This window comes from Coloeus monedula (assembly GCF_965178545.1).
Source record: "Coloeus monedula genome assembly, chromosome: 12".
NCBI lineage: Eukaryota > Metazoa > Chordata > Aves > Passeriformes > Corvidae > Coloeus > Coloeus monedula.
Window position 1 is genome coordinate 1,934,713 of NC_138792.1, and position 26,301 is coordinate 1,961,013.

Genomic DNA, 26,301 nt, shown 5'->3' on the forward strand with positions numbered 1-26,301 from the left:
GGGGGATTTTTACACTTTGCTGCTGCCAGAGGTTGCTCCTCAGGTTTTTTTCTCAGAGTGTTGCAGGAGAGAAGGCTGAAGGTAACACAAACTCTCACAATTTCTCTCTCACACACACGCACACATTGTTTTTACACCTTCTTGCAAGGTTCCCTTGGCTGGAGCCACTGCCTGGATGGTTTCCTGCAACAGAAGTTACTGAAAGCAGTAAAAAAAAGCAATGGGAAGGTGAATCTAAGCCTTAGGTTATGGTGACACATCTCCTCTGATTTTTGTCCCAGACTATTTAATTCTTTGTTGTAGAGAAAGGTGAATGGACTCAGCCTGTGTAAATTTGGGATCTCTCCTGGAGTGTAAGGCAGCTTTTTTCCAAATACCTCCGGCTTGCCATGTGGCATACGAGGTCAGAGCAACCTTCCAGTGGTATTTTTAGCTTGGCAAACAGCAAACATGATGGCAATAAAGTCTAAGCAGCCCTTTAACATCTCAGTGGTGCTCTCCATAAAACCTGTGTGGACTCGAGGTCCCTGGAGTGCCCCAGGCCAATTAAATTAGCATTTCCCAGCAGTGCTCCAACCACCACCTTTTTAATCTGGAGGAGCACCCTACTTTTCTCATACCACCAGATGAATAAACAGCTGAAGGAGTTGTTAGCACTTCAGTCCCACGTTGCTTTATGGATGCAAAGCAAGAAATCCCCATGAAAGGTCTGAGAAGCACAACAGGATGTGAGCATGGGATGTAACACGGGATCAGGGCCTGGAGCACTTCAGCTCCTTGGCTCAGGTCATGCAGGAGCTGGGAATAGAAGGGAAGTGTGGTTTCTGAATGCAAGATTCCCTGGATCAGCCCCTCTGGGGATGTCTGCCCTCCTGCCCCCTCTGCACACTCACAGGTTAGCTCCTGCCCCTGGGGAGCTCTGGAATTCTTTGTGCTTCCAGAGGCATTTGGGCTGTGTGGGGCACAGCAGGAGGCAGCAGCCCTGGCAGGTATGTGGGAATGTCCCTCCTCCCCTCAGCTCCAGGCTTTTGAGGTTCTTGGCCAAGATTTCCTGGTTTGTGGTACTGGGGCCGAAGCTGCTGCTGCCACTCCCCTCTGCCAGATGTGTGAAAATCCCAAAGCAACAGGCAAAGGCTTCACCTTCCACTGGGATAAAGTGTGTAGGGGGAAAAAGTGGGCAGATTTAAGGAAGCACAGGTGTGAAATCCCAATGCTGCCCTGCAGGGCCACCAGCGCAGAATTCCGGCGCCGATGGACACCAGGGTGGGTGTGGGTGAGGAGGGGCAGGGACACAGTGACGTGCTGGGAGCCGTGTCTCCATGTGAACTGGCTCTGTTCCCTATTCCGGGCCAGGAATCCCAGTCCTGGAGTCACTAATGACGTGGGTAAGGTGGGGACAGAGCTCTGGGTGCTCGGAAGGGACAGGAAGCTGCTCTGACGTGGGGTAGGGCTGTCCAAGCCACCAGAGCATCTGAGAACGAGGGCGAGGCTGCTCACCAGAAAGGATATTCCCACTTTTCCCAGTGCTCTCCTTCAGCTTTGTGCTGGGAATAACCTCAAGAGCTCAGCTCCATGTCCGCCTCCTCTGCAGGAAGGCGACAGAGGGACGGGCAGGAACGAGGGCCAAGAGGATGTTTGTGGAAATGTCCCTGGATGTCCTGGCAGACATGCTCTGACTGCACCTATTGCCCCACTGCAGGCCACTGGAGTTATTGGCTAGCTGGGAATTTCACACAGATGCCACTCTGGGCCTTACTACCTCGGTCCTGGGTCAATGTGTCTAGACCGGATTTCTCCCTGGCAACTCTCAGCTGGGAAAATCCAGGGCTTCTCTCTCCTTCCTCAGCTCAGCAAATGCCAGTGGGTATTCAGAGAGTGAGAGGGGGGAGCCAGCCCCCTGCTCTGGGGAAGAGTGGCTCCTCTGCAAACACACACAGAGCTCCCTCTCTCTAACGCCATCTTCTACCCCAGCAAAATCCATGGGTGATTACCCCCCTGACCCACCAGTTTCCACACTGAAAACCAGTTTGCTACAGAAACCCTCATCATCTTCATCTCACAGGCCTGTGTGGTGTCTCTGGTCCATCCCCAGAGCCCTCAGAGGGAGCTGCAGGAGCTCCTGCTGCCATGGCCTGGTGCTTCCAGCACAGCAGGACCAGCACGTCCAGCTGTGGCTTGGACCAGCTGGGAGCCCTGGGTCCTGCAGCAGGTGACACCTAGGCCCTGCTTTTTGGCCTGAACTCCATGGAATTGCATTTGCCATGAGCTGTGCTCAGAGATCCGGCAGCAGAGGGGTCGGCTGGGTGGAATGTGCATCCTCTGCCCTCCTGGCTCGATGTTCTGGCTGCTGTCACAAGGGGAATTGGGAAAAAAGTGTCCTGAGCAGATATTCCCAGATTTTTAACCTGATTAGTTCCAAGGCCTTCACAAAAATCAAGAATGAGCCACTGCTGATTAAGCAAGAAAGGTGATGTGAAATTACATAAATATCCTCCTCTCCCCATGCAGACTTGGTGCAAGAAAATATACATTAATTTAGCTGTTAAAATATGCAAAGTCCTCTGCCTGGAACAAACATATAATTTTACCTGATGCTTTCTAATGTTTGAAATGGCTAAAATACAGTGTTGTAAAAACAAACTTGTGTTCAGGCAGTGTGTCAGAAGAGAAATTAAACTTTTCTCCAGGAGCTTGCTGCAGGGAGTATTTCAGGAATGTCCCCTGCTCTGAGGAACAGCGTGGGGTGATCCAGCTCAATTTCTGATGGGTGGAAGTGCAAACACCCGACGACTTTTACCATTTATTTGGGAATGACAAGGGTAGGAGCACTGGGAACAACTAGCCTGAAGGAAGGCCCAATTTTGCCTGAATCCTGTATGATTTGGGTGTGTTGTGCTGGCAGGGGAGCCCCGTCTGTGAGCTGGCAGCTGAGGGAGGACAACCCCCGGGTGCACGTGAGCGGCTGCCGCGATGTCACCGGGCTGAGCTGCAGCCAGCTCGTCCTCAGGAGAGCCACGGCCAACGACACTGGGTACCTCAGCTGTGCCCTCAACAGCACCCCCGAGCACCAGGGGCTTGTGGCCAGGATCTACGTCTTTGTCCAAGGTAAGAATTCCAATTTTTTTAAATTGTGTTCGGCTGTGGGAGCTGTGTGAGGCAGAACCAGCAATGCAGGGGCTCTCCCAGATCCCACCTCCCCGCTGACCCAGGAGGAAGCAGCAGCTCTGACACTCTGAACAGACCAAATCTAGGTGGATTCTCATGGCAGCCAGGTTTTCATGCCAGCTGAATTCTCAGGGACAGGGATGTGAGAACCAGAGATCACCCATCCTGTTCAGTTCCAGGATTTGAATGCTGGATTCTCCCATCATTTTAGTGTCCCAAGTAACAGATCCACCGACTTCCTTAAACATCCTTTCCTTTCAAGACTGAATTCTTCAATCCTAAAGGGTTTTGCTGTCACAGTGCTTTTCCAAAGATTCATCCTGAATGCCCAAGCCCTCTCTCTTTCCCTTCCTCCCCAGGCATGAACCTTCCCAACAGGATTCTTTGTAATTCCTTCCCTCCTACACATTTATGTACTGCTTTGTCCTCACATCTGTAAGACATTCCTACCAGACTGCACCGGATGTATTTTATTGTAAAAAATATCCCATTGCTCATTTTGGTTCCCTTTGAGCTGCCTCTCCCCCACGTGTCAGAATCATCGAGCTCAGATCCAAGAATAAATGGCAGCAGGAACTTCAGAGGAGCATGGTCCTCTGTGGTTGAGTGAATGCAACCTATTGAACAGCCATTCCAATAATGGGAATTTTTGTTTGAATATTCCCCCCAAATGCTGGGGTTTTTTCAAATCTACTTGACAAATGCATTACTAAACACTGAATCATCTTGAATCTTCCAAGCTAAGATTGTGAATCCTCAGATGAAGGAGCTGACTTTTAGTGCCTTGAATAGGGGATGACACGAACTCCTCTGGTGTCAGATGGGCTCAGCCTTCACTACCCCACAAATGCTCATGGGGATGAATTCATTTCATTTTCCTAGTAAATGCTAAAATGTGGTTCTTTGAATCCTCTTACTCACACAAATGCTGGCGAGGCAGTGAGTTTGTCTGATGGTATTTGAAGAGTGCTGCAAACCTACACTTCCAGAAAACGTAAATCTTTGCTGGGCAGCTCTGACTCAGGGTCTCGGGGTGTTGCTAATGACGGTGAACCAACATGAGGAGTGACTTCCATCCCCCAAGGGACTCTGATACGCCCACACAGCTAAAATCAGCTTTTGCACCTCCAGGTGAACACACCTGCTCGATTCATGTGGGTGACACTTTCCTGCCTGTTGAAAAGAGTCCCTTTCTACCCTTGTCCTGCCTTCCCAGCAAGTTTTCCTCTAATTGGAAAGTGGCTTTTTGGTGTTACTTCTTAATTCCTGAAGTCATTTTTTTTCTCCCTTTCTACTTCCTTTCTCTGCTTTTTTCTTGGTGCTCTGGTTGCTTTATCCACCCTGGTTCTTGTGCTGAGCTGTTTCCTTTTCCTATTACACCCAGCACAGACGCCCCAGGTCCAACATTGTTAACCCAGCCGTCCCACACTCCAGGAAACTCAATTCTCTCCCCTGATTCAGTGCCCTGGCTGCCTACCCAGCCCTTCATTACTCTGTGGCAGGAGCACGTGCAGGAAATGTCGTGGATCTTTTGGGACTGCCTGAGCACTTTCCTGAAGAAAATATCCCAAGTTACGAAAAACCTCTCCGGGGATGCTCTTGGAACAGAGCTGATCTAAAAAAATGGCAGGATGTCCTCCTGCTTGCTGAGACTGCTGTGCCAAGGCCCTGCTGACAAACAGCACAAAATCACCCTCTCAGGTGCACTTTAATTGTGTCCCGTGTCCTCCCTGCTCTGAGAGCTCTTACTCAGAGCTTTCCTGTGCTTGAAAAGTCATGGAAGGAAAATGAGTGGAAAATGGTCCAGCTTGTCCTGTGCACCCCAAAGCAGGGCTCTTCTGAGTGCAGAAGCTGCAGGTTCCTGCTGGGATCTGGCCTGCCAGGCTGAGGAAGCTGCTTGGCCCCGTGAAAAGGAGCTATTTATACCTCAGCATGGGTCTGTCCTCAGGGCACACTCTTCCTCCCATTCAATCCCTGTGGATATTTGTTGGAAGCCAGCAGGCTGTCCTGGGGACGAGGAAACTGCTCTGGACTTAAACAAGGAGTTCAGAGCACACCTACGGCTTTCTTCAATATTTAAACGTGCCTTTTGAAGGAAATTGCTGTGACAGTGTCTGGGCAGCACTGAGAAACCCATCAGCTGTCTCCAAGGGAGGGAACTCACAGATCCCTGGGAGCGCCAGACAGGGGTGAGACCCAAAGCTCATCTCTGGGGATGTTTTGTGGAGACAGCAAGTGCTCAGCAGGGTGTTTGTGAGGCTGAGCCAGGTGGAGGGAGAAAATGTGGAGCCAGCCCCTGAAGGCTGGAGATTCCTCTGAGGTTACAAGCCATTATTGCCAAAAAAGGAAGGGGAATGGTATTTTTCCCTTCATTCCTGGCTGGCTGCTTGACACCGAAATGAGAACATGATTGTGTCGGAAGCCCTGCTTATTGGCCATTATTTCCTGTGCTGGCTCCTGTATTTCCAGCCTCCCTGGTGGGGTCTGTGGGCTCTGGCAGGACCTGGCACTCGCAGCTCTCCCCGAGGGGTGGTGGAGCCGTGACTCTGCACATCCCCGGGGTCAGGGGGGACCCTGACAGCTGCCACCCCTCATCTCCAGCACTGAGGGAGGCACAGCTCAGGAGCTTCATCCTGAATTAATTGTTCCCGAAGCCTTTTCTGCCTCCCGCTGCAGCTGCAAGTCCCAAGGATCTTAATTAAAGAGGAAGAGAACCCCTTCTCCTGTTGCCCATCTCCTTGTTGGAAATACAGAGTAGCCCAGGGCTGGAACAGGAAGAGTTGGGAGTTCTTAACTGCGTGAATTCCATCGCAGCTCCGAGGGATACTCTCTGCAGGGAAGGGCAGTGTCTGGTCCCACACTGTGGGGCTGGATGGGCAGAGCAGCTCCGTGGAAAATGCTGCCACAGCCACCCAGACACGGCATCTGCTTCCATCTGCCCTGTGCAGTTACCCCTCCTGACCAAGGGATACCTCCCTGTGAGGAATACACTCATTTATTCCAGCCTTTGGGATCCCTGTGCCAAGGGAAAGGGCAGGCTGTGGGGAAATGCAGACAGTCCTCCTGACAGTGGTCCCCTTGGTGTGTTATCCACTTCATTCTTACATTAAATCCAAAACACAGCACTGCTCCAGCTAGAAAAAACTAACTCTATCCCAGACAAAACCAGGTCCACATCCACTCCTTATTCCATATCTTTTACATCATGCCAGGTCCCACATCCCACGTTTTCCAATGCCTCGTTGCCTTTCCTGTCCTACATACACACACAGGTATCATTCCCAGCTGAAACCAGGACACTGGGGCACATATAAAATTTAACATGGCTTAGAGAAGGAGGAAAAAAAAAGACAAATCAAGCAAAGATTCATTCCACCTTCCCAAAGGGCTTCCCCAGGCTCCAGTCTAGACACGAGTCAGGACTTGCAGCTCTCAGCTGTTTGAAATGCTGTCAGTGTCAGCAAAGTCAGAGTCCTCTGGGTGTCAGCTGGAAGAGCTCCTGGCTCAAATCCTGCCTCAGCTCCAAGTTCCCCCAGCAGCCCCTGTGTCACAGTCAAGGGTTTGCTGCACATTCTGTACCCCTCAGCAAGTGATCAGAGCAAGGACTGAGCCCACCCAACCCTGCTGCCTCCACCTTGTGTGACTTTAGTGCTGAGGTAACTGGAGCTGGGCACATCTTGCCAAAGAGTGTCTGGAAAAGTTCATCCAGGTTCCCAAGCTGGGATTCCTGCCCACCCCCTGATGGCATTTGCTGTGCCAGAGCTGTAGGGCTAAAAGAGGCACCTCCTCAGTGTGTGGGGCCAGCCACGCACATCCTTCAGCTTCTTTTATGCAAAGCAGGGCTGTTCTTTTATTTCTTGAAGTAATTATGGCCATGATAGTGCTGCTTCTCAAATTGCTGCAGAAACACGAGTCTCACCTCCTCCGACTGCAGTGGGCACGAAATGCTGTGTGTGAGCCCAGTGCTGGCTGCCCACGAGGGTCTGAGCAGCCTGGGGTGGGTTCCCCAATTCCTGCTTGTCCCAGTGGACACACCAACATTCTAAGAGTGAACATTTTGACAGGGTCTGCCCACCCAGAGCCATCAGCTACTGGTATTTCAGCGCCTCAGTGTGAGTGAGTCAAGAACACACAGGACTCGGGGACTCCTTTGCTTCCACCCATTTGGCTCTCAGCACTGATGTTCACAGGAACACGGGAAATCCAGAGGATGTCCCTGCAGAAAATTTGAGTTCTGGCTCCTTCTAAAGCCCATGTGGGCACCCATGGAGGCACCAGCCACAGTGCAGTCCTATCAGAAGTCCAGAGCACAAGGGCTGGAAATCAAATTTGAAGCAAGACAGACATTGATATGGGAGCACGAGTCCTGCTGAGGCCATTCCAGAGGGAAAAGGGGGGATGCATCCAAGCAACTTGTCCTGCTGGAGCATCTCCCTGCTGGAGCATCTCAGCTCCAGGGAAGGGCCGGAGCTCTGCCCTGCTGCTACAAAGAGTGAGGAGAGGTGGTCCAAGTGCCGCACCAGGGTGGAGTTCACATCAGCCACAGCCTCCCCCTCGCCCACAGCACAGCCCAGGGATGTGCAGCCCCATCACCCTCAGCCCTTTCCCACCACGAGGAATCTAAAGAGGCTGGAAGTGCACGGAAGCACCCCTCAGATGAGATCATACTTTGGTTCTGATGCTCTTTGAAGCTGATTTCTGCCTCCTTAATCCTCTTGACAGTTCACAGAGATAATCTAAAAGTGAGAAGCAGAACTGCAGGGCCAGGGTGACAGCTCTGGGCTTTGGCTCGCTTTTCTCAAGATATTACCAGTGGGAACAGAGTTGGAGCTGCATTTCTCCTTCCTTTCAGGCTGCAGACAGCTGCACTTGCTGCCAGAGCCTGGGCCAGCTGAGATAGGCAGCAGCTGAGCTGTCTGCCCGGCAGATAAAGTGGCTGTCCCTGTCCCACGGCAGCGCTGGGAGGGCTTGGCTGCACATCCCAGCTCAGTGTCAGAGCACACGGAACACAGGCTGTGCCCTGTGCAGCACCCTCACTGCTGTCCCTCAGGGATTAAGGGCCAGATCCAAGGGAAATCGAGATGCTTTTAGCTCTGATTCAAGGCATTATCTTCAAATCATATCCTAAAGGGTCTCACTTTAAAGCAGACAAGCCTTGGAGGAGCAGCAGAAGTTCCTGGCACCGTCAGTGACAGCTCCTGACAGCCCAGCAGGAAGAGGAGCCGATCCTTCCTCATGGATCAAGAATTTCTAAATGGAAGTCCAAAGGCCAAAATCACCCATACTTCCCCCACTGCTTCCTTCCTGGTTTTTATCCACTCAGTAGCTGCTAATTGCTGAGCCTTCCCCAGGGTGGGAGATCTGTTCTTAATAAAGCTGGGGAATATTTTCTACAAAGTCAAAGCCTGCCTAAAATCTGGTGGGAGGAGTCAGAATTTATAAATTCTCCTGCTGCTTGAAACATAATTCCAGACAAAGCATGGAGGCCTCCTTTTCTATGGTGTTTTGTTGGGATTTTTCAAAAGAAATCTTTCCATTTTGCCTTTATTTGCTTGGCAGTGAGAAGCACTTTGCTTCTATCATTTTTGAAGTAACACTTTTTAGAGTAATATTTTTTTCCTCTACAAATATTCCTGTGTTTCTAACAGTAATCTCCAGGGGAAGAATGCATTTCATTTGACCAAAACAGAATGCTTCATGTTGACTCAGATTGGCTTCTGGGGGTTTTGCAGTCACTTTTGTTTTGCCTGAAGAGAAAATATTCTGCTTTCTGTTTAATCTAAACATTCCACCACCAATTCTTTTCATTGGCCTGCCAAACGGAAAGGTCTTTCAATTTCAAAGATCCAGATTCAAAACAAGTGCCTTTATAGCAGTTACTCCTGTACCTAGAGGCAGCTTTGATGGGTCACCAGGGGGAATTCAGCAGACCAGGCTGTTTCCTTGTGAATCTTTCCAAAATGCTCTGCCCGAAGTGTCGCTGCACCGCTAATGCTGCTATTACTGTAAAGAACAGGTTATAAACCTCCTCTCGCTGCTTTTGACCTTGATGAAGACAAACTTCATGGGGATTATGTCAAAACATGAACTTAAAGAACCTGTGAAACTCTGCCCAGGCTCCCCAGCTTAGGTATGGCCGAGTGAAGAAAATAAACGGCGAGGGCAAGAGAATTATCCTTAGCTGGAACAAAGTGAGAGGCAAAATGAGACTGTGCAGGAATTTCACGGCCAGGAACAGCCGTGAATGACTGTCCTCAAAGGCCATTTAGTGCTCATCATGCTCCTGGGCTGACAGCACCTGGAGGGACAGGCGATGTCAACTCCGGGGCCTTGGATAGGAGACAAATACCAGGAGACAAATTGCTGTCACGGTGCAGGAATGAAAAGCACCCAAAATCCTGTATAAAATCCTCTGTGTGTGTGTGGCAGGAGGAGGTTTCAGAGGCACAGGCAGGGGGTACAGCGCTGGGAAGTAGAGATGTAGGAGAGATTGAATCTGCAACATGCTGAGTGCAGTGCTGAGGGGTTTGAGCCCCTCAGCTTCAGGCAGGATGGGGCTGTCATGCCTCTGAGAGGGGGATTCAAGTGGAGAGCCCCTGGAGAGAGGCCCCTGTTCTGCAGGTGACACTGAACAAAGAGCAGGTGTCACAGGGAGTCCTGTGTGTGTCCCGGACCCGCGTCCTGGAGCTTTGTCCTGCTGCCACCGCGGAGGCGTGAGGGGACAGCTGAGAGTGCCCAGCCGAGCTGGAAGGACCCTCCCAAAGCTCCTCTCGAGCAGCAACTGATCTCCTGGACACAACGGGCATCTAAACATGAAGGGCTTCACTGTCTGCAGGAAAACAATGTTCTTGTAGACACTTGACCTTTGAGTTGCTTTTGTGTGTTCCGTGCCTGATTCCCAGCCTGGCTGTCCCCGGCGTTGGACAGTCCCTTCCCTTCTCCATCCTGCTGCCACGGCTTCCTTGGCTGAGCTGTTTGTGTTCCCTCCTGAGCCCTGCTGGGTAAAAAACAACACCCTGGCCTGCCTGAGCTTCCTGCAAACTTCCACTGACCTGGGAGCCAGACATCCAGTCTGAGACCCAGGGGAAGGGGCCTTTCCCTTGCCTCCACGTTGGGGCTGCAGCTGATAAGTCCCCAGCGTGCTTCAGCTCTTGTCTTTCCTCACATATAATGAGCTTTGCAGCCCACAGTAAATCATTCTTTTTAATTATCCTCTGGGAATTGCTGGGTGTTTCTTTCTGGGTGAGATTCATAGGGCATTTCACCTTCCCAACCTGGGAGGAACAGATGTGCCAAGCTACAGGGAAATACTCTGCTTTCATAAAGGGTTTCTTTGCTGAGAAATTCTCCCTGAGTTCAGTGCTGGTGACTGTGGGGAGGACAACACCTGCATTTCCCATGCCACAGCTCTCCAGATTGCAACACTTGAGTGCAACTGATTTACACCACCTGGAACTGGAGATCTTCCTCAAGGCTGAGGTTATCATTTTGAAGGAAAAGTGACCCAGTCTCTTTTGTTTCAAGAAGTTCTGTCTCTGAGAGAGTTTTTTACAAGGAGTTAACAGATTGCTGGTGGACTGGAGGTGGTGAGCGTGTTTGTAAAGCTGGCAGTGACACTCCTGATGTTCCAGCAGATCATTTTTCCACGCCACCGTCAGCCTGAACTACCGAGGAGTTTCATGAAGGATCAGGTTTTTTGTCTGCACAAACCATAACAAAGGTATCAGCTGGCACTTGATTAGCTCAGAATTTATTCTTTGTCATTCTGTTAAGCCCCAAAGCTGAGCCACTTTATATTTGCTTATCTAAGTGAGCAGTCCAGCTGCCTGGAAAGTGCTGGAAAGCCTCTCCTTCCCTATGACACTGCCTTGCTCCTGCCTAGGAGGGGGCTTGGAGCAGCTGGAGCTGGAGCAGGAGCAGGACACAACAGGTTTGAGCTCTTCTCCATGTCCTGAGGCTCTCTAGTGCTTGATGACTGAGATCCTTGAGGCTGTCCCATCCCTGGCAGTGTCCAAGGCCAGGTTGGATGGAGCTTGGAGCACCCTGGGATAGTGGGAGGTGTCCCTGCCCATGGCAGGGGTGGCACTGGATGAGCTTTAAGGTTCCAGCCCAAACCATTCTGGGATTCTATGGGATTGTTTTTTTTCCTTTTGCACAAAGTTCCACAGTTAGGGAGGAAAACAAAGCCTCCCTGACCTCAGGGACATACCCAGGTGCTTGACCTTCCCCTGCAGCTGCCTGGCCCTGTCACTCCAGGGTCACTGTTCCCTCATGGCCAAAGCACAGCCCTCACCTCCTGGCTGAGCTCTCACGTCAAACCTGTAGCAGGGCAGCCCTACAAGCAGCATTCTCACACCAGGAGCTAAAATCACAGAATACTCCTGGTTGGAAGGGACCCCCAAGGATCATCGAGTCCAGCTCTAAAGTGAATGGCCCATATAGGGATCAATACCACAACCTTGGCTTTATCAGCACCCTGCTCTGACCAACTGGGCCAATCCCAGTGGAATCCCAGTGGCTCCCACAGGTATCCACCCCCAGGTATCTCACCCTCAGGTATCTCACCCTCAGGTATCCACCCCCAGGTATTCCACCCCCATGTACCTCACCCCCCTTGGGTATAAACTGGACAGAGCAGTGAGATAACACAGATCACTGAGATAACACAAAGCCCAGAGATAACACAAATCACAGCCATCTGCTCTAGGACACCCCACAGGCTTAGCAAAGAGGAGAACCCATAAAATAGAAAACCTTTTTCTCTTTTTTTTCCAAAACACAGTGAGAATGATGCCCAGGAGACCCAACACCCACGAGTGATTAACAATCAATGCAGCTGAAGCCATCCTTTCCTTTTCCCAAGCTTTATCACCCAGAAACTGTCCCTTGCTGCTGTTAAGTGCACGGTGATTTTAAGATACCATGGAGATTTCAAATAGTGATGGTAGAAGGCCAGATTTATCTCTTTTGGCTTCCAGTTCAGATTGTAGCTTATCTGGGATAGTTTATCTGCAGCCCCTGGTTGGACACATGGCAGCTGAGGAGCAGGCTGTTGTTAAAAATCAATTAGGACTGAAATACAGCTTCTGTCACACACCCTGTACATCCCTGCTTCCCCTTAGGTGAATCAGTAGCACCGCATCTGTCCTATTTGCAGCTGGAAAAAAGGTAGATTCATTTCAGGTCTCTTGTGAATCTGAAAATTTGGTAGAGATGGGTCTTGGAGTTCAGGAGAGAAGGGGGTTTAAAAATTATATTTTTTTCCCTGAACAGGAAATATTTTTGAGACATTTTACTCCGTTTTGACTAAGATGAATCAATCATTGCACAGTTCAATATTTTCCTGCATTTTAGGATTACTTCCTATTTTCTTAGCTGCCTTCTTTTGATTTATGTTACTCCTTAAACAAACAGTGCTATTCTGAAATTCTTTCTAAAAATACTGGCAGGAATAGTTTTAAATACAGTGCTTCCATCTTTTCAGTCAAAATTTGCTCCTGAATTGTGAATAGTTTGGTATCAGGAAGATTTTTTCCCAGCAAATTTCTTCTTGGCCTATACTCTTTTCCATCCAGCCTATACCTTTGTCCATCCCCCCTCATGTGACACATTCCTTGTTCTCTCCTTTTCTCCACAGGACAAGAAATAATTGTGATTACATTTCCCCTGACACATTTTTGCCCTTTGTTGCAAATACACAGAAATCTATTTTCTCTACTTTTTCCTATCACAAATAACCTGAGGATCTTCTTTTAATTATCCAGTGTCTTTTTTTAAAGTAGAATAAAAACAAAAATATTGTTACATTTGATACCTCCCAGTGTGGTTCAGCTGGAGAGCAAGACTGCAGAGGGATTAAGCAGCTCAGGGACAAACACTAAACACATTTTCATAATGTGACTCAACAGGAGAATTTAGCATTTTTGGGAAAGTGCACGACACGCTGGACTGAGTATAAGTATTTCCTATTTGTTTTGGGGCTTGGACCAAGCTACAAAGTTGTGGTTCAAAGATCAGGTTTCTCAGCTCAAGGCTTGATTAGAACCAGGGCCTGCCTGACCAGAAAGTTCAGATGTGTATCTGAAACTTCCTAAATGTGGGGAGATTAGAGACCCAATGTTTTAATTCTAATTAATCTCTCTCACATAACGTTTCCTGCAATGCCCTTGCTCCAAAGCACAGCCAGAATAAACCACTGGCGTGGAGGAAAAGCCAGCATGGAAAGACAGTGCTAGAAATTAGAGGAGTCATCCAGATTTGGGGTTTTTATCTGCCTCACATTCAGTGCTCCTGCTCAGCCCCTCGTCCCAGCTCCCCACACGAATCCCACATCTCTGGTCCTTGCACAGTGCCCCGAGTGCCTTTGTAAAACACCATCATCCCCCTCACACGTGGCCTTTCTGACACACACACAGCCCCAACCAACATCTGCTCTCCCCCTGATGGAGCCCATGGTACATTTTATCTGCTAAGGAAAAAGTTCCCAGTTTTAGAGCTAAAATGAAGCTTCAAACCCCACAAAAGGCAGCAGGGCCACTCTGCTGTGTCCATCTGTGCCGTGGTGTGTTTGGGGCTGAAGCTGGGGTGGGCTGTGGAGAAAAGGAGCTCCAGCTCTGCACTGAGCTGATTCTCTGAGGTCAATTCCAGGTGACAGCACTTGGGTATTTCCATGGCATTCCTTAAGCAAAGGCTGTGGTCATCAGTCAAGAAATGCACATTGATATCCCCAGATGAAGGACAGGAGGGCTCCCAAGGCCCAGATGTATCTTGGCATCTTGAGTTGGTAATCCATGAAGTTTTTCATGTGTCTGCACACAAATGTGCCATTCTGGGCAATTTCTGGATGAGCGTGGGGCTCAATCCAAGGAATTGGTCATTGGTCCTAATCCCTGTGCGACAGTGGTACTTGCACACAAGCAGGAGGTCGCTGGATGTCCTGACTCCAAGGGAGCTCAGTGCTCACTCTGCAGTGCCCTTCCAAATCCATGTTCTTTTCCCTGCAGATTACAGGAATCCATTTGTGGAGATGCACTCGGAGCACCCTGAAATCATCTACATTGTAGATGAGAAGAAAACAGTGGTTGTCCCCTGCCGGGTCACCTCTCCAGACATCAGACCCAAGCTCACCCAGGTAAGACGTGGCTTCAGAGAAACTCGGTTCAAGGTCTGGGCAGCCAACACAGTGGGGAAAAACACGGATTAAGATGTATAAACCTGGGTAAATCCAATAAAAAATAGCAAAGACACTGAAAATCCAGAAACATGAACCTGTTCTTGCAGTGTGTTACTGTTGAACTGGGCACAAAGATTTTTGGGGGTTAGGCTGAGTTTATCACGTATTTTTCTCGTGTTGTGGCTTGATGTTCCTCCATCAATTGGCAGCGGTAGATGACAAAGCACTATTTTCCTTCAAAATTCTTTGTGTAACACCTGGCCCTCTGAAAGCTTCTCTCCTTTATACCTTGAACCTCCTCAGAACAGTTGCCCATTTTTGCTTCATTTCATCAATTCAAACCAAGTTTCAGCCCTGGGAATAGACAGCTCCAGCATCCATCCCTTTGGCAGCAGTCACACCTGAATGTCAAGGTTACAGCACGGTCTGTGCAGGCCAAGGCTGTTTGGGATAATAAAAATGGAAATTTAAGGTCTGGGCCCTGATCAGTCAATGGATTCACTCATTTAAAGGGCTTCAGAACTGCTCTCCAGAGTAGCCTGTCATGGAGTGAACAACAGGACAGAGGTCTCCTGGCTCCAGTCCTGCATTTTACATCAGGAATTCTGTGCCTTTCCATTCCCCTGCCAGGCTGACAGCTCAGGAAATCCTAATAGGGACGGGAGCTCATCCTGTGCCCCTCTTCCAGCCTGTTCTGGAGGGGCTGTGAGGGATGAGGCTGCCCTGGACACGGCAGAGAGGGGTCTGAGCACCTCTGCTCCTCATGGCAGTTCCATGCCTTGGATGTCCCCTTCCCCTGGGAGGCAGCACAGGGAATGACAGGGCCTGGGACAGTGCTCCAGCTCCTGCTGGGACCCCTGGCACATTCCCAGTAGAGGTGCAGGGGGACAGCAGGGGCCTTATGGCTTTGGAGATCTCTGTTTTTAGATCCTGTCAGCAGGGATTAAAGGGGGGAACAAGGCTCCTCTCCAGTTCTCACTTTAGGCTGGATAAGTGTTATCACCTTCCCTCCTTGGCTATAAAAATGAAACATCCCCATCTGATTTGAGCCTGCTTCCACCAAATTCATGGCTGGAGCAGTGCTGCTGACCCTGGCACCATCACGTGAGCCTCAGGCTGGCCTTGGAATTCCCATCTCCACGTTTATTCCCTTATTGATGGGCAGCCCTGCTCTTCCTTCTTCCCAGCTAAATTCCCGGTCATTTCTCCAAACACAAACTGCAGCCTCGCTGCTGGAATGAGATCTCCCACTAATTCTCTCCCACAAAAAGTCACTCCCAGAAGATTTCCCCATCCGAGCAGCTGGAGCACAGGGCAGGGAGGCAGAGGTTGGGCACAGCTCCCGAAGGAACGCTCAGGGCCGGGAGCCGCTGGGACCTCGCGCCTCGGGAAGCTCCGGGATCCAGCCGCGGATGGCACCGCTGGCTTGGCCCTGGCTGGGAATTCCACAGCGCCAAGGTGGCAGCTTCCCGTGCCGGGAGGAAGCGGGGTGGGAGAGGGGCGGAGGTGAGCACGGGGGAGGAGAGGTGAGCGAGGCCGTCGGACAAATTTAGAACATCCTCTCCTTCCAAATTCAATCTCCAGGAGACAACGCGCTTCAAAGGGAGGAAAGCCACTGTGATTTCCTTCGAGCAGCATTGACGCTTTCTTGTTTGATTGTTTAAATAGATATTTGTGAATATTTTATGAAGACATTTAATCTGTGTGTGGTGTTGAAAAGGGCCTCCTGAGCAGGGTTATTTTTTCTTCCCCCCTCCCCCAGCCATTGGGGAGCAGAGCTGCCAAACCCTGAAGTTCAGCTTTATCACGTTTTATTATTCTTGTGGAAAATGGACTCCTTGCCACCGTAAATTAAGTTCCTTATGTTACCATTATACTTTAAAATCGTTGCACTCTCTTTAAACATGCACAGAGAAAGGTACCTCTCGCTAATACCAAGCAGATCCCAGCCACCTCAATTTATCATCTTTGTTATTAAGAAATTCACGGTAAGACACACAACTCAGACTTTTAATTTTGCTTAATGTGATTTTAATTTGGGGCAAAAAAAGCTTTCTCAGTCTTGTCAGATCTGTTTAGTCACTGATCTGGTTCAGTGTGCATTTGCCACTTCCAGCTTTGACCTTCATGAGTGCTAAAGCATGATGAAGCCTCAGGTCTCAGATCTCTTTCTGCAATTTGCCTTATTTTTCCTCATGCTTCTAAACACAGATGCCACAGCTTGATTCTTTCAAAAGCATTTACAAGAAGCCCTGGCTCTGAGGGGAATGGGAATTCTCACTCCTCGTCTGTTCCCTTGCAGTACCCTTCTTCTGTAGAGATCAGCTTCAAGAGGATGGTGTGGGACCCCAGGAGAGGCTTTGTCATCCCCTCCCACTCCTTTGTGTACTCTGGGATCCTCACCTGCTCGGCCCACGTCAACGGCAGCATCTTCAACTCCTACTACCTGGCCCAGAGACTGGGTGAGTGCCCAGGGACCACCACAGAGCCTCTGTTTCACAGGCAGCTCCTGCCTGGTACTCCTTGGTTAGCCTCAATTATATTTGATAGATCTCACTGGTCTGCATCTGCAGCAAGCCCGAGCTGGAACGCTAAAAGTAAATTCATTCTTCCTTTTTTTCTCTATTCAATAGAACTTGGATTGGAGCCACTCCTGGTTTTGAAAAATGACCAAGTGCTGAGGTGGTACAAAACAGGAGGGTTTTATTCAAACCCCACCAAGGCTTTGTTTGCTTGGATTGAGCTGTGTTTACATTAAAACAACTGCTGGTTCAGGATAAACCAAACAGCAGCTTTCTTTTTGCTTCTGGTCATTAACCACGTGTGATCATCATATAAAAATCTCACTACACTGCTAATTCACATCTTTGCTTTTTCATAGATTTTCTCTTGGTGATTTAGTACACCATTTCCCTTGGATTTACAGCTGAGCTTCAGCTCATAATTAAAATCTGAATGTGAAGCAACTAAACATTAAATTTTTGAGTGCTGGGCATTTATATGAAACCAATTAGAATTTATTTTTCTTTCGTTTTCCATGTATGTTCTTTATCTCCTCATTTATCTTCTGTTTACTGGGAGTTCATTCCCATTAGCTCGTGGCATCCTTCTATACAATCAGCACTCAGCTTTGAACAACAGCCTTGTAAATTTGTGTGGCAGCCAACTAGAAGTCCTGTAAATCCCTCTCTTTCTCCTTTTTCTTCCCTTTTGGAGTAATTTTTTACTAAAATCAGGAATGCAGACCTACAAAACCTCTTAGGCCATCGCTCTGCAGCTCAGAAGGACCCAGGAAATCCTTTTCTCTCTTGGGTTACTGTCAGTGGTCTGGGGTGGTTTTGGTACTGGGCACAAAAAACACTGATGGAAGTTCAGAGCTGATGTATTTAAGGCATTGATAAATGTGGAAGAGCAAGATCTGGGGATCCCATTCAGGGGCTTGGGGATCCCACTCAGGGATTTGGGGTTCCCATTCAGGAAGGAAAGGGAGCTGGGCAGGAGAGGGCAGGAGAAACGTGTCTCATGTCCAACAAAAGGGGATCCTCTCATGTTGAGGCCCTCGAAAGGATGAGTGATCTTTGGAAACTCTGTTCTGTGGAGCTGATGAGAAGGTTGGAGCCATGGCACATGGAAGAGCAGCCGTTCCTGACTGACTGTGTCCATGGGATCAGGGATCAGCTGATGGATCCCACCCTGCACGGGGCTGGTGCAAGGAGTGCTGCTCTCACAGCTTTGCCTCTTCCTTTGCAGAGGGCAGAATACAGAACCTGGCTCTGAGGGCAACCCCCAAAAAGCTGCTGGTTGGAGAAACTCTGCATCTGGAGTGCAAAGCAGAGACCTTCATCAACGGGCGCATCGAGTTCATCTGGACGTGTCCCCGTGGCAGAGTGAGTGGATGGAATTCCTGTATTCCCCCCTTCCCAAAACCTACAGGGCTGAGAAAACCTAATTATTATTTATTCTGAAATTACCCAACCATTTGTAAGCCTATAATTGATTGAATTTTGTGTTTGGATGAATCTAAAACTTCTCTGCCCTTCTTGAACCTGCAGATTAAACTGCAAACCTCAGGCTAAACAAACCCTTGTCAAGAAAAGCCAGGAATGTTTCCTTCTTTTTGGGAAGAAAAACTCCCTCATTCCTTCTGTCCTGGCTGTCTCATAGGGACAAATCTCAAGTGCAGGTTGTAACTTGTCAATCTCCCCATCTATTTTGGTATTTATGAAGTAGGAAAAAGCAAAAGAAAACACAACTGAACCTGTGGAAATCATCTGCAAAGAATGAAATCTAAATTCTGAGTGTGGGGTCTTGAGCTTTCTGTGGATACAACACAAAACTGCCAAATCTGAAGTAGAAATAAGTCAGAGACTGAACATTTAAGGTTCCAAGCCCTGTCACTTTTAAAAAAAAAACCAAAACAGAAGGGGATCATTTCCCAAATCAGTTAATTTATCTGAGATTCTACTAATTGGTCTGAGAATTAAAAAATTGGAGTTTTTTCTTTTTAGTTCAGCAAAATACACATTGCAAAGAAGCATCTAAGCCTCTTGGGAAGGTGTAAAATGTGATCCCTAAAATCTGTTTCATTTTGATTTGTTTCCTTAAAATAAGGAATGTCCGAGTTTGTTTTGGTGAGGAAACTACAGAAAACATAACACAGAATTTACAGAGGTGCAAGCACTACAGTGTTACTGAATTTGGTTTCTTGAACCCCATATGGTGGAAAAGAGTTGTTTTCCTATGAACTCTCCTTATATTTCTAGCATTATAAATGTAAAACTTCTTGGCCAAATCTCCAGGAGGAAAAATCCTATCGAAAGCAATCATGTTGTCTAAAATTCTCCAGGAATTTGCATTGGCACTGGGCTGTCATAATAGATTATATTTCTGTCATAATATATTTCTTTTAGAAAGCAGGAGGTTTTTAATGCAGAAAAATTACTGACTGTGACCAAAATCAATTAAAAAACCCTCAAAACCAAAACCTCAGAGCACAGCTCTGACCCTGCAGCAGTTTTGCCCTGAGACCCTTGGGATTTGCTCCTGGAGAAGGGCTGGGATGCATCCCCTTATTTACCTGCCTGCCCAGATTTCAGTACAAAGTGCTGCATTTCCACTCTGTTTCTCTCTCTTATTAGAGTTGGTAATGAAACTTCACACAAGAGCTCTTCCTGCTGATTTGCCTTTTATATGATTTATTTCAGTGATGGGGAGATGTGATCATTTTGATATGAATCACTGCTTTTCTTTCCTGGCAGCCTTTGAATGGGTGAACACGATAATCCACTTTCTGCTGCTTTCTGACCCTGTTTTTTGTGACTCCCAGCACCCTCACCCCAGAAGAGCGATGGACCAGAGTGATGTAGTGTACAAAGTCGGCAGCAGCCTGACAATTGAAAATGTCACCATGGAAGATGGGGGCCTGTACATCTGCAGGACATTCAATGCCACCAGGCTGGAGGCCAATGTCACTGTCACCGTGTATGGTGAGTGCTGCAGCCACGCCACAACGGACCAGGGACCGGGAGTGTTTGGCTTAAAGGAATTGAAATGGCATTAGGGAGAAATTCAACCAGTTAAAACATCTATTAATTATCGATAGCCTCTAATTAGTCAATGAGAGTCAGCTCCTGTGTCTTCCAACAAGTTCAAGAGGTACATTTAGATGGGATATTGGGAAGGAATGCCTCCCTGTGAGGGTGGGGAGGGGCTGGAATGGTTTTCCCAGAGCAGCTGGGGCTGTCCCTGGATCCCTGGCAGTGCCCAAGGCCAGGCTGGACATTGGGGCTTGGAGCAGCCTGGGACACTGGATGGTGTCCCTGTCCGTGGCAGGGGGTGGGATTGGATGGGCTTTAAGGTCCCTTCCTGCCCAAACTGTTCTGGGATTCTGGGATGTCTGAGGGAGCTGAGCTGTTTGAAAAAGCTGGCATTGACTGTGGTTGCTGAGGCCCTGAAAAATCCATCCTGCTGGCTCCACATGGACAAGAGATGCCCCAGGCATTCTCCACAGCGATCCAGGGGCAATGCTGGTGCATATCCTCTACTTTCCACGTGAATTCCTTCATGTGGGAACAGCCCCTCCTGGCTGAGGCTGGGCTGCACGGGGGATCTGAGGGAACAGCCTGATCCATTCGGTTCTCTGCAGCTCTGCAGGTCTGTACTGGAAAAAATCTCGTGTGGGAACAGAGTAATTCACAGGTGTGAGCTCTGTCCTGTGGCAGAGCTACCATTCCAAATCTCCCTGCTCATTTCTCTTCCCAGAAAAACCCTACATCACGGTCTCACACAAGAAAGGGCCTTACTACGAGATTACCTCAGGACACAAGTCCCTGAAGCTGGCTGCCAAGGTGGACGCCTTTCCTCGGCCGACTGTCACCTGGTGAGTACCCCATCAACAGCAGGAACGCCTGGCCTCCTTGAGGGATCCTGTCTGGAATAGATCACCCCTGGTCCTGGCCACACAGACCAGAGATGGGAGCTGGGAATGCCCCGAGCTGTGCCTCTGCTCTGAGCTGCCTGAGCTCTGGCAGGCTGGGCAAGCCAGCCCTCATTCCCAGGCTATTTTCCTCTCTTAGCCATGCAAGAGAGGTCCCTCCAGGAAAAATGTGTGTTTCATTTTCCCTGGACACAGAATTGTTTGGGAGATCCAAGGAGAAAGCTCTCAGGGAAGGGGTGCCTGTTCACCCCCAGCAGTGCTGGTCAGTCTGTGAGGGGGCAGGGGATAAGAGAAAAAGGACAGATTTTTAACAGAAGAAATTGTTTCTCTCCAGAACTTTTAAACGATGTCCTCCAATCCTGTGCCAGCAGATCCTTGCAGACAGTGCAGTGAATCCTCCTGAGCAAACTAAAGGCTCCACCAGGATTGCAGTGGATTTGCTAAACAGCAGCTCCATTTGAGTCTCTCTTTACCCTTTCATCACTTGGCCTCTCTCCTGCTCCATTTTTAACAATCCCATCCAGTGCCTTTTACATCTTTACCTGCATCAAATCCAGCGGGTGCCTGTCCTGGCAGAGAAGGTGGCATTTCCCTGGAGCACCTGTCCTTGGCCAGCTGAGAGCCTGGCAGGCAGCAAAGGCTTGCTCAGGGCTGGTCTTGCTGCATTTTATTAGCAGTGAAATAACATGAAATCCTCTAATTTCAGTGGAATCAGTGCCAGGAGGTCTTCTTAATTGCTGCTGTTATTTAGGGATGGGGATGTTTGGGGAGCTGAAGTGGGGACCGACCCCTTCTCCCTGCCAAGCCTTTGTTCCTGGGCTCAGCATGGAGCTCTTTGGTGGCTGCCTGGGACCACCAGAGCTGCCTTCCCTCGGAGCCCCAGCTGTTGATGTTGGAGGTCTCTCAGGATGGTTGTTTTTACGACTGCAAAGGAAGTTTCCAGCATCCTCAGGCAGTGGGAGATGCCCAGCATCCTTCCACCAAGCCTAAAGCTCTGTGTGTGGCAAAGCCTGGCCTAATTCCTAACCATAAACCTGCGTGTGGGGTTAGCAGTGGAGAGGAGCCTCTCGTGCAGATGCTGCTCTCCTGCCCTGAGGGAATATTCCAGGCTGGGAATTCCTCACTGGCCTCCCTATGGACCAACCTTGTCCAGGTCACAGTTTAACTTTTCCGGAAAGACTCACACAGACATCCTGAGAGACAATTCTGCTGAATTAATCTCTTCCTTTAAAACTGAGGACACACATTTTGCTAATCCATGTTTTCCACACTTGGTGTTGCCCATCCAGCTTCATCTGGGGGCATTTCGATCACAGTTGAGCCTGTGAGAGGCTCTGTTCACTCAGCCCCAATAAAACACCTTTCCTGTGTGGAATGAATCCATCCCACAGCACTGCAGATGTGAATCAGTTCTGGTGTGGATGGATAACAGGAATAAATATCCAACCCAAGCAGTGATTCTAGACGTGCATTTCCCTTGCTGGGATGACCCTTTATCCCCCCTCAAGTGGGTGACAGGGTTTCTGAGGGATGACAGGAACATGATGAGCCTTGATGGAACTTCCCAAACAGGTACAAGGATGGCAAACTGATCAAGGACAACCACACCTGCTACGAGCCAGATCCACTGAAATACAGACTGGGAATACGAGATGTGAGGCCAAGACACGCTGGGAACTACACCATCGTCCTGAGCAACCCCAAATACGGCCTCTACAAGAACCTCACCATGCAGCTGGTGGTGACAGGTAAGGACTGGGTTATTTATCCTATTTTGTGTGATCCTATCGTGCCAGGCAGCAGGAATGGGTGACATTTCCTGGTGTTGAGCTGATAAGAGCTGAGGCAGCACTGCACAGAGATCACCACCTCCCTCAGCAACCACTGAACCCCTCATTTCAGCTGCTCTGAGGAGTCAGTGTGACGCTGGGTCATTAAAGTCCCTTCCCCTGGGACACTGCACCAAGTGCTGGGACAGTGGCTCCACACAGAGAGGTGGAAATGCCTGGAAAGGGCACAAACTTCACATTTTTATAGGAGTTTAGGAGGATATCGAGTGGAGAGGTCTTTAGAACCAGGGGCAGAGTTTCCCAAGAGAAGGGCTGGAAGTTTTATCCCTTGGGATAAAGCTCGGGCAAAGCACTGGAGAACATCTGCTGGGACAGGAAGGGTCCCAGTGGGGCTGACGGAAGGAACTGGAGAAGCTGCCCTGGCTTTTATGTCTGTCCATCATCCTGCTCCAGATCCACCTTCCAAATCTGTAGTTGCTGTTCTGTCACTTCTCTGCTGGCAGCATTTGAGGGACAGGTTCATTTTCAGGGGAATTTGGAGACAACTGCGGTGTGCACTGAAGAGGGTTCACTTGCCATAGAGGGAAAATAGATGTTGGAATGCCATTTATCAACCTCCCTTGCTGGGATAATGCAGGACAGAGCCACACTGTCTCTTTGCACATCCACTGCCTGTTTCAATCCATTGAATTTGGCAACAGAGATTGAATTATGAGGCCAAGTAGGAGTTCAGCAAAAGTTAGCTCTGCTTTCCCTTTGTATTTTCCACTTGGGCAGTCTGTAGTTATTGAGACAGGTTTGCTCTCTTTTCTGTGGTGAATTCATCTCTCCTTACCCTCTTTACACCTAAAAATATTCTCAATTGCCCAATTTTTATATACTTATGTATCATTGCCCCATGTCACTTCCAGCCATTGTGTTTTTCTCATTTCACCCTTCAGAAAGGAATAATACCTAAAAAATGGAGAACTCGTCACTTAGGCATAGCTGGCCTATCAAAAATGGTAAATAAGACACGGTAGCTTAAAAAACCTGAAATAGGACATAAACTAATGTGTGATTTAGGAGAGGAGGGAGCCAAGAACATGCTCATGGTCAGGTCCTGCAGCTCAGCTGAGCAGGAGGAACGTGTTAAGCTGCATAATTTGTCCACTTGAGATTGTTTTTCCACACAATGGTTTTTGCCTCTTCAGAGAACGGAAACGTTGAAAGGAAGAGAGAATTAAGAATGATAATAAACTATCTTGTCAAGGTAAATATTGGTGTTTGCGTGCACAAGGGAGCGTTTCCTTGAGGAGCCGCCGTTCCCCAAATAGGCAATCAAAAACAAACAGAGCCTTTTTCTATCAGCAAGATGCTATTTCAGGACCAAACCAGCCCAGCACAAGCTTTTCATGGCCATGGTGTGTCCAAGCTTGGGGCATCCCATCTCTCACACGGTGCTGCTCATCCTCAGCCTTTCCAGGGGTCAGCCCAGCAAAGGCTTCATCAGCAATTATTAACTATTTAATTGCAAACCCCCCCCATTTCTCAAAGTCCAGCAGCTGCAGGAGTGTTCCCAACTGTCCTGTGGTGAAGCACAGGAAAAGCATGCAGCAAGTGCCCCTGTTCTGGTGACAGCAAGTCAGGGAATGAGTGCAGGCCAGGGAAACCCCTGCCCAGGGTGCCATGGGGGAAAGCCGGAGGCTGCAGGCAGTGAGGGTTTGCTGGGCTGCAGCAGGACTGGCACACAGCACCCAGGGAATTCTGCCACCCCTGCCAGGCTCTTCCCTGCAGCACCACCCCAATGTGCTCTGTGCCAAGCACTCAGCCCAGGAGAGACTCGTTTCACTGAGATTCATGTGGGTAGAGCCCAAAAAGGGCAAATTGGGCTCTTGAAGCTTCTCCAAACTGCCCTTTCTCTTGTGCTTCCCATCACAGGGCAGGGACAGCTTTTTCAGGAGCTGCTTTTTCAGACCTGGGCATCCTTTGCTTTCATTTCAAGTGCACTCTGAAGCTCCAAACTGAAAGCAGATTGGAATTTTGCCCTTAACCCTCCACAAATAACCTGGCACTTATCTGCAGCCATCATGACTGATATCTGGGTATCACACCTGAATAGCTTCAATTGCTTGGAGTTTCAGCAGACTCTGAGACAAGAGAAGGAGACCAAAACACACTTTGTAGCCCCTTTCTGCAGGGATTACCTGAAAGAAGCCACCTCTGAGCTGGAGGTGTGATTAATGCCTCTGCTCAGAACCATAGGCAGCCTGCAATTACTGAAGCTGGGATTTGTACGCAGGGATTAGTGGAGTTGATGGAAAAATCCTCTTGGGCTTCCAGTGGACACAGTGGTTGGAGTATCAGTTTTGTGTCGTTGCTAAAAGGTGGAGCCTGCAGCAGTTCAGCACCTGATAAACCTCCTGCTGAGTAATAACCACGTACCTGAGAGTGAGGAGCAATTTCTGTGTGAATACCAGCACTGCTCCCCAAATCCAGGGCCAGCCTTTTATTTTAGAGGTGCGTCTGCGGAAGGGAGTGAGTTCTGATCCACAGTGCTAAAGAGAAGAGGGGAAATTACATAAGCAGCCTTTGGCGTGAGGAGATAAATGTCATTTGAATGTTTTCTGTTGCTGCAAGGGGACACTGCAGTGCAGAAATGATCAGTAATCACACAGCCCCCTCTTCTGAGAGTCTCTTCACAACAATCCATCATTAATGTGCCACAGGTACTCAGCTGGCACTCAGCGTGCTGTGACGGAGCCATCAGCTGCATATTTGGGCTGGGTGGAGAGGAAGTTTGAAGTTAATATTGTTGTGAGTTGTTTTTCACAAACAAAGTATAAACAGCAGCAGGGCTCGACCCTCAAATTGCACTGTGCTAATTTTGGCAGTGTTTCACTCACTAATAATGGTGGCAGAGGAGAACCCTTTAAGCAGGATGAGAACAAGATCAGAACTCCCCTGCCTGAGCCCTGTGGGCAGTGTCTCTCCTGAGCTGCACTGCTCCAGGTTTCCTTGGACTCATCTCCTGGGTGTTTAACTGGGAGCGATCCCAGAGTTCTGCCCCACTGCATGCACAGGGCGTGCCACTCCATGGGAAGGAGTAAAACATTAGGAGCTATTTCCCCCACAGTTTGATTTGGCCACAAAACTGAGGAGTACCTGCAGAGGGATCAAGTGGAGAGGGAGCAAGATGGGCAAATAACTCCAGAGCTGCAGGGTGGGAACTGGGAGAACAAGGTCCAGCAAGGAGCTGCCTGGCCTGGAGGAGAATCGTGCTGCTATTCCAAAAATGCCTCTGTAAGAAGTGGCTTAGCTGTGCCTCTGGTCACCCCTGCTCCCACTGCAGCTGGAATTTAATCTTGCAGGAGCACATATCTCCGCATGGAGTCACCTTGGCTCATTGTAGGACTCAAGTCCCCAGGAGGTAGCTGATTGCATTTTCAAAACACTCCTTCTTTACATATTTACACATCAAACACTGTCCAAGAAGTGGCGGGTTGCTGTGGTTTTGTTTTGTTTGATTAAATTCTTACCGAGAAAAGCTTCAAGAAAATAATGTCCTGAAGAATTTGGAAGGGAGGGAGCAAGGAGAAGGAACAATCCTAGCAAACAGCTTAGCAAACAGCTGGTGGCTGAAAATCTGAGCCAGCCAAGCAGGAGAAATGTGGGAGAAAAGAGTTATTCCGGGCTGGAGTGCAAAGCGGTTTCAGAACAAAACATAAACAACCCCCTCAAATCTATTTCTGGGCAAG

The 26,301-nt window shown here is 49.0% G+C and overlaps 1 protein-coding gene across 1 annotated transcript in view; it reads left to right on the plus strand.

Moving 5' to 3' along the window:
• The window catches only part of LOC309577543 (vascular endothelial growth factor receptor kdr-like), a 120,826-nt gene that overhangs the window by 32,990 nt on the left and 61,535 nt on the right, over positions 1–26,301 (plus strand). Inside the window, exons 3-9 of the mRNA XM_082289654.1 lie at positions 2,903–3,105; positions 14,169–14,296; positions 16,641–16,800; positions 18,089–18,225; positions 19,665–19,824; positions 20,600–20,717; positions 22,347–22,522. Of these exons, the coding sequence (XP_082145780.1) occupies positions 2,903–3,105; positions 14,169–14,296; positions 16,641–16,800; positions 18,089–18,225; positions 19,665–19,824; positions 20,600–20,717; positions 22,347–22,522 (1,082 nt within the window). The remainder of the gene's footprint in view (positions 1–2,902; positions 3,106–14,168; positions 14,297–16,640; positions 16,801–18,088; positions 18,226–19,664; positions 19,825–20,599; positions 20,718–22,346; positions 22,523–26,301) is intronic.